At 33.4% G+C, this 8,749-nt stretch overlaps 1 protein-coding gene across 1 annotated transcript; it reads right to left on the reverse strand.

The window, feature by feature from the left end:
• Window positions 1–3,017: 3,017 nt before the first annotated feature.
• Window positions 3,018–8,469, reverse strand: LOC149227591 (putative LRR receptor-like serine/threonine-protein kinase At1g56130). The gene is made up of 9 exons (XM_089380546.1): window positions 8,458–8,469; window positions 6,487–6,948; window positions 6,010–6,208; window positions 5,642–5,800; window positions 5,384–5,502; window positions 5,053–5,263; window positions 4,711–4,939; window positions 3,933–4,083; window positions 3,018–3,839 (listed from the first exon to the last, which is right to left on the reverse strand). Exons 1-9 carry the CDS (start codon window positions 8,467–8,469, stop codon window positions 3,555–3,557), a joined length of 1,827 nt encoding a protein of 608 aa, XP_089236672.1. The 3' UTR covers window positions 3,018–3,554.
• Between the last annotated feature and the right edge of the window lie 280 nt (window positions 8,470–8,749).

The raw sequence follows: 8,749 nt of genomic DNA on the forward strand, positions 1-8,749 counted from the left end.
AACCATTTTGAAAGTGTTTTGTTACCATATGAAAAGTATTAAGGGGTTTGTTAAAAGGTGTTATAAAGGTTTTTAAAGTGCTTCTATTTTTTTTTTCTTTTGAAAAGGGGTTTAAAAGGAGTGTGGTTACATGTTTTGAGCGGAGTGTTTTAAGTAAAAAGAAAAAAAGGAGCAATAAAAAAAAGGCTTTGCAAATATTATAAAAAGAATTTTTTGAAAAAGTCTTTTTTTATTATAAAAAGGGTATTGTTGAATGTTTTTATTGGAAAATAAATTTTGAGCCTTGCAAAACTCTGTTTGCCTCCAATCTTTTTTTTTTGGTTTGTCAAGCATGACATTGTTTTGGGTGAAGATTGTCTCTTACAGGGGCGCATATTAAACATCGTGTTTTTTTTTCGGGGACAATATGGAAGATAGCCTCATGCAATCAGGAAAGTAGCTATAAGGCAAAGGAAAGACAACAGTGATGTGTCACAAAGTGCGACTGAAGCAGATTAAGAAAAAGAATCGAATAAAAGAGGCAGAAATTGTTGCCATGTTTAGAGAGGTTCCAACTGCAACCGAGGAACTGAGAGTCTAGCAAAAGGCAAAAAAGAAATCGAGGTTGATTGGTGTAGCTTTGATCTGCTACCACCTTCTATGTTTAATGGTAAATATTTTGATTTTTGGGATATCAAAATGCTAATTTTTCTTCGAGCTAAAGAGTTAATTGAGTACCAGTCTAATAACCCATATGATGAAGTATGCGATACTTTAACATTGAATTTTATAAAACAAACAATGAATGAAACGATTCTGTGCAAAGTAGCAAAAGCTACAACTTTCAAGGAAGCATGGAAGATCCTAGAAGAATAATTTGATGCAACGGGAGTGACATGCAGCAATAAGATGCATCACAAATTGTTGAGTGAGTCGCAAATCTGAGAGTAGATGAGAAAGACTCTGGGAGGACAACGAAGCTTGGAGAATCCCACTCAAAGGTGGATGATGGTCATGAAGACTGCAAAAGTAAAATCCATTATGTAGACATGCATATGGATGAAGAATATGCAACAAAGATTGTAGAGAGAGAAATTGAAGCTTCTGTGTATGAAACAAAGCAAGAGCATATAAATTCTCAAGGACTCCACTATAATGTGGATGACACAGATGATGATGAATCTCACTATAACGAAACACATGTGGATGATGACTGCAAAGTGAGATATGAATTAGTGAATCCAGCTACAGATGATGAATTTGGTGAAGTTGAAATTGTTAATGAGAACATGCATGCTCGGATATCCCACCAATATAGGGTGGATGAACATTATGTTGATAATATGTGTTGTCTCTTTTTTAAATCAGGGATTGATTGTGGCAATATGGTAAGTGTCATGTTTGATGAAGAATTGAAGGTTGAAGTTGCCACTGTAGCAGCAAGATATAAAACAGTGGGAACTTCTCATGAAGTAGTATGTGATCTAGTAGCAATTGATGATCAAGAAGAGGATAAAGTGATTGAAGAGTTTTTTATGAGAATATTCACTGATTGCTTAACAGTGGAAGACAACCTCCATGCAGTGGAAAAGAATGCAAAGAAGGAAGAGGTAGAGAAGGAAGCTCTCATTGAAGAGCATAACAAAGATGATTTTAACATTGTTTTTTAATATGAAGGTATTCAAAATAGCATGAGAGAAGAAGTTGAAAACAAAGTTGCTAATAAGTTTGATGCAACTTTGAAACTCATTGAAGAATGGACTCAGAAACCAATTGAATAAATTGATGAGTCTTAAAGCAACACTTGCAATAAAAGAATTAAATGAAGTGGTGAACGAGAAAAAAAATGATTATGATTTTACATGTAAGCCTAATGATGATCTTGAGTGTGCAGACTATAGGTAAAAAACAACAGTACCTGATGATGAAATTGAAGAGAAGGCCATGGAAGTTTTTGAAAACGCAAAAGAATGCATTAAAACCATTTTTCAACAATGGAGTCAAGAAGAGATAAGATTATGCTATCAAGTAATATGGCAGAAAGAAAGTCAGGAATATGAAACACAAGAAGTAGAACAAAGAAAATAGTTTGAAGATGAAGAGTTGTAGCAATAGTCCATAGTTGAACGAATCTTTAAAGAGAAAGTTGTAGAAGACATGATCATATTATTTTTTAGCACAAATTCAAGACAAGTCAAAGAAACATTGCAACAACAACAAGGAAATATGGAGCCTACAACAAGAATGTGAAATAAAGAATGAAGTAATTTTGAGGGCATAGAATCTGGAAGAAACAAAAATAAAAATGCAAAATTGTAAAAGTTTTGAGTCATTGTAAGCCTACCTTAGACCAGCGAGCATGTTTGAGTGATGATTGACTCAATTTCTATTGTAAGCCTAGCAGTCATAGTTGAGTCATGTTGAGTCATGTTTGAGTTATGTTGATTCATAGGGTTGTAATTAAGGGGAGTGTTGGAAATAGTAATCCCGTATGAAGATCTAGCAAAATCCAAGTCAAGTGATGCATGAAAAGATAAGTTGAGCTAAGTGCAGTGCAAATTTAGATTGTGTCTTAACTGAGTTAAGTGTGAGTCAAGTTGAGTTCAGTCTATATTTGGAGAAGTCCAAATTTAGTTAAGTGTTGGTCAATTGAGTTCAATCTATATTTGGAGAAGTCCAAATTTAGTGTGTGGAGATGTTAAATTATTTTGGGGAGTGGCTAGTGGAAAAAGTTTAAATACCATTCACCGGGTTCATTGTAATCAAAGTTTATGTGATCAATAAAATAGCTATAGCTAGTGTTATTGTTTGTGTCGTCAATAAAAGAGCCACAACTCGTGTTATTGTTTGTGTGAAATTTTGTGCCTTTCCTCCTCTGCTTTTCCAACACAAGTGCATGACCTTCCATTTATGTTAAGGAATTCCTTAAAATTGTTTGCCATTATTTTTCCTATCCCACTTTTACCATCTATTCTTGTCGATGGCTCTAGAAAGATGATTGGCAAGGAAGTGCCACTTTACATATCCACAAGGAAAAATAACATCATATTCTTTCTAAAATAAAATATTATAACCTCTTCCACAATTGATGTCTCATTTCTCCACATACATAATTGTGAAATTTATAGATGAATGCTAATATGACCAATCTCTGAATAGAACATCTTGGAGCCCTCGAAATACATATCTTGCGAGAAGCAAGATCTTTCACTATAATATGCAGTTGAAATCTGATATCATACAACACAAACTCACCTAACAGACTCATACGCTAACAACTACGGAACAAATGGAAGCTTAAGCTAATGATAGAATGAAAAACCATGACCTCTGACACTACGAAATAGAATTACCAAAAAGAACTAGTCTGCAGTTTCATAATCTTCATGCTAAAGTCAGTTCTGCTCGACTCTTATTGCACAATCCATCTTTGCTGTAGTTACGTTCTGTCTCTGCTGAAGACAATGTCAATCTGTCACGATTTAAACTTGGTGAACTCTCTGTGCTGTTATTCATATGTGTTGTTACTACCACAGGTGTACTGCCAGTGCTGGTAGCTCGCATATGTGTTGTTACTACCACTGTACCACAGGTGTACTGTCAGTGCTGGTAGCTCCTGCAATGAAATTATTATATTGCAAATCCTTAATGTAACCCGGGCGAGAAGTAGCTGGGATGACCTCTACATCTCTAGTCAGCATTGCCCCCACTAGTGACATCGATGGACGCATTGTAGGCACGGCTTGAGTGCAAAGAAGGGCTACTTCAATCACACTGAGGACTTCTTCTTTTGAGCATGTTGATTCTATGTCAGGATCCATCAATTCTAGTAGCCTTCCATGCTCATAGAGATGCCAGGTCTGCAATGCCATGCAATATTGAGAAGCAAGCAGTTAGTAATGGCTAAAGTTAAATTACATGGATACCATATTGGAAGATAAGACTGTACACACCCAGTCCAGAAGATAAACCATCTTTTGTGGCAAGCTAGTGTCTGTGTTGCTCCTACCGCTCACAAGTTCCAAAGCAACAACCCCAAAGCTGAATACATCTGCCTTTTCTGTGAGATGACCCCGCATGGCATATTCCGGAGACAAATATCCACTTCAAACATTATGGTAGAATGAGTCGAATTAGATTACTTTAACATGGGTTAAATTACAGATAGATTCATACTCTATCATTTTCCTATGAGCCAGAAAATATATGACACTTTCGAGTATAACTTTGCACTCATCGGAAGTAATTTTGGATCTGTATAACAAAAATTATTGGCCGTTGTATTTAAACAGCACACCAAAATGTGATTTCAAACCATTAAAAAAATGCAAAAGACAGGCATTTTATGACCATCAGAAATCATTTAGTGTTCACATATTGACATATTTCATATAAGCATGCTTCATAATTTCAGAAGAGATCACAAATATAGTGAATATTAAAACAAATATATTTTAATTTCAAATTATGGTTGACAGAATGCCACAGGTTTTGATATATTTTTCGCTTCTGCATTTGATACATCTAAGTTTATGTTAATTTATTTATTGTCGCTGTCAAGATGTATGAGGTATAAAAATAGGTGAAGTATGTCATTTTGGGTTTTTAGTTTACAGATGCACACAAAATTGAAAATCTCCCCTGCCTTATAGAGCGTTATGTTTTCTCTAGATGCAAAAATATTATATATTTCGTAAGGAAACCAATACCGAAGACACTAGATTAGCTTACATTGTTCCGGCAACTCTGGTGCTGATGTGAGTTTTCTTCTCATCGCATAGCTTAGCCAAGCCAAAATCTGCTATCTTAGGGTTCAGTGACTCATCCAACAGAATGTTACTGGCTTTTATATCTCGATGAATTATCCGAGCACTGGACTCCTCATGAAGGTAAGCGAGTCCACGTGCAGTGCCAATACATATATTATATCGAGCAGGCCAATCTAGAGACTTCTTATTACCTGCAACATACATGATACCAGCGTATTTGTTGATATGTCTTGAATGAATAAAAGGGGAAATTTTCAATTCAGAATTTACTATTACAGTTATATATATCTGTATACATAATTACCGAATAAAGCTTTTGCAAGACTGTTGTTTTCCAAATACTCATAGACCAAGAGCCGATTATTTGCTTCTAGACAACATCCATGCAACTTTACAAGGTTCCTATGTTGCACTGCAGATATTACAGCCAATTCATTTATGAACTCGCGTTTTCCTTGTCTAGAATCAGAAGAGAGCTGCTTCACTGCCACCATTTTACCATCCGAAAGAATGCCCTATTTCAAAGACACAATTTAGAATGACAAACAATATAGGAAGAAATAACACAATTCGATTGTATACACAGTTTCATAACAAAGAGGAAAATGCAAAATATAGAAAGAGTAATAACACACCTTATAAACTGCACCATATCCTCCCTCGCCTAATTTATTCTCTCTATCAAAATCTCCTGTTGCAATTTTCATATCCGCGTAGCTGAAAATTTTCAGTTTTGATCGGATAACATTTATTGCTGACAAAAGAAGAAATCATCATTAATATATAAACACAAGGCACTGTTTGTTTCTTGCAACTAAATTAAACCAGAAAATTTGAAGAGAAAACATTTTAGGAGAAGTATGCCCTGCAGGAGTCCACTCTTTTGTCAATACCTTCATCTTCCTCAACATCTGTTGCTGCGAGCTTTTGGACTCTCCTCCTCCAAATGAGAAGGACAAAAAATATGCACATCAAAGCTGCAGCGATTCCAATTGTGATTCCAATCACTATTCCTGTCTTACTTTTAGACCCATCCACAGTGGAATTGATTTCTGCACATTTAAAAATCGAAAGTTACAAAGTAAGCTGAAACTGCCAATGTATTTCTCATTTCATAATAGAAAAACAATTTATAATTCTTCATATAAGAAACATTTTAATGCAACCGTCTTGAGCCTAGCCCACTATGCCCGTCCATGGTAGAAAACACTTCTGTCCAGAACTTTTTTGTTTAATGAAACACGCTATTCTTTATCTTTACCAGGCGTAACACTTATAGCTGATACTAATGGTCCATAGGTTCCTTGGACTGGAATACAGCAAGTTCCTTTTCCAGCCCAGAAAAAATGAATTTCGAGGAAGTTTGCTGTTACGCTGGTCTTGTTGAAATATTTAACAACGCCTATATTTGAACCTCCTGCCTCCTTTCGGATGTCAAAATCTGTTAATACTTTCTGCCCCTACAACATCAACATACATAAATTTATAACATTTAGTTATGGCACATATAGAAATCATTCACGTAGAACAAATAAAAAATGCAAATATGCTTGCAGGCATTTTCACCTTAGGAATAGTATATTTATTGATAAATACAATCTAGATCATTTGCTAAAGACAAAGATCATATAGTTGCAACTATTCTATGCAAAAGAATAAAAAGATGCACACAGAAATAATCAGAGGAGGTGCACAAAAAATATTTTATGTTTCGAAAGAAACAGCAATATCATTGTACCTGAATATAAACGTCAAAAACGCGTCTTCCAATAGTTTGCCAGATTGATGTATCTAAGAACTGTATCTCTGCAAACAGTAATTTTACTGTATATTGTCCATTCTCAAGTCCTAAACCATAATATCGAAGTGAGCTGGCAGACAGGCGTGCTGTCTGATACAGTGATGATTCCAATAACTTTGTGACTTGAGACTGACTAGTTGCTATATAAGTTGGATTGCTAGAATAAATTGTATTACTGGAGTTCAAAAAATATCCAGCATTGCTGACTCCCCACTTCTGTGTTTTGTCGACATAAAATGAGGCAGCATTAAGTGTTTCGCTCTCCTGCTCAAAAACATCTCCTGGAGCAACAATCTTTTGTGGGCCTCCACAATTTAAAGCAAACCCAGAATCTAAAAAATGACGATTCAAAATGTGAGTTTTTTTAAAGTGGAGATGTGCAGTAATATGTCCAGAAAGCTATACATGTGTCGAATTATAGATTTGAGAGAATCTAATTAATTTGGCCATTTTTAGCTGTGCATTTGTGATTCACTTCACTATGTGACGAGATAGGAAAAACTAGTGTACGTATCACAGTGGATATCTGGTGATACACGATAGTGGGACAACCAAAGAAAAGCCAAAACATTGAATTAGTTGCAATATTCACAGTCAGTATATATTAAAAACAATATGAAAATATCAATCAAATATGAAACTTAAATATCTCAATAAGAATTGGTCCTCGTTTTTCATGTTTTTTCAAAATCCTTCCATAAATGTTTCAAACATAATCCGTCCACGTTCTTCATGTTTTTTCAAAAACGTGTTTGTCACGGCCTTAGCAGGTCCGGGACATTAACACATGCACATTTATGAATTTCCATTTTATTTACAGCGAGAGTTTAGACGAAAAGGTAATCTCTTTGAAGAAAATTTCAAAAATTTAGATGTATTTTTTTATGATATGGGTTTAAATAATATTATTAAATTGGTATTAACTAATCTAAATTTTAATGATGGGGATCTCTTTGAAGAGCTATCTTCTGCATCAGCAAATGAAATCATGGGTTGGATATAAAATAAGAGGGGAATAAAAAACACCATGGCAATGATGTGATGTGATTTTGTAATGGTTGTAATTTCAAAACTTTTATTTTATATTTATTGAATATTTTTATTTTTGTATTTCATATAATTAATTATATCAATATGTTTAAAATTTTTAGAAATTTATATATATAACATTTTTCTTAATTTATTTGTAATGAAACATTCTTTGTATGTACATAGTTTAATGATATGACAGTAAAAATTTTAAGGAATATTAAATATGAAAAAAATTTAGTCAATAATTTTTTTAAAAGTCAATAATAATTTTGAAAAACTGGTTTTTAATATATATATATGTATATTAAAATGTAGATGTTCACAGTGCTAGTTTAGGTTGGAGACAATTTCTGGAAAAATTTACATCTAGAAACTGCAATGTTTTATGTGAACCATTTATCCTGAAAATTTATGGCTAAGAGATAACAAGATCAATGAAGTCTAATTCTCTTTAAATTAACTTTGTTCATCTTGAATTTTCAAACTCACTGAAAATGGGTGATGGGTGAAGTATTGACAGAAAAAATCAGATATCACAATTTCTCCATTTTCTTTCCAGAAATTTATCTCCAAACATAATTTTTATATACCATAAATTAAGAAACTATTTACTCATTCAATTCTCTATTTTATTCCCATACTCTTATTATTTGTTATTAGAATTTATAAAGATGCCTATTGAAAGTGAGAAACCTTGAAAGGAGAGCGGTTTTAAAACTAAAACCTGGGGATACACTTAAGTTTGAATATTTTGACCTACCTTAGTTGTCTTGAAAGGAGACACGTTTTAAAACTAAAACCTAGGTTGTCTTGAAAGGAGACACGTTTTAAAACTAAAACCTGGGGATACACTTAAGTTGGAATATTTTGACATACCTTAGTTGTCATGCTAACTGGGAATTGCTAATGAAGTAAATCTTAATGGTGGATTTATTTGGAATTGGAATTATTATTATTATTTTTTAATTTAAATTGGAAAGTTAATGGAGAAATAATATAAATGATTTTTAATATTTAATTAATCTTAAAATAATATTTTATCAAAAGAAAAATATCATAAGTATAATAATTATGAGTGTAATTTTTGCAATACTTATAATAATTATAGGTGTAATTTCTGCCATATTTATAATAATTATAGGTGTAATTTCAATCTCATGCCCGTTTA

Source organism: Pinus tabuliformis, chromosome J, assembly GCF_031772625.1.
Source record: "Pinus tabuliformis cultivar Carrire ecotype Pingquan chromosome J, CPIR1, whole genome shotgun sequence".
In the NCBI taxonomy this organism is placed as follows: Eukaryota; Viridiplantae; Streptophyta; class Pinopsida; order Pinales; family Pinaceae; genus Pinus; species Pinus tabuliformis.

Excerpts from the sequence above, each read along its gene's own strand:
- LOC149227591 (XM_089380546.1), bottom strand. Across the intron at positions 6,209-6,486 it reads TTTTTGACGTTTATATTCAG|GGGCAGAAAGTATTAACAGA; the intron begins GTACAATGATAT and ends TTGATGTTGTAG. Across the intron at positions 5,264-5,383 it reads GATATGGTGCAGTTTATAAG|GGCATTCTTTCGGATGGTAA; the intron begins GTGTGTTATTAC and ends TCTTTGAAATAG.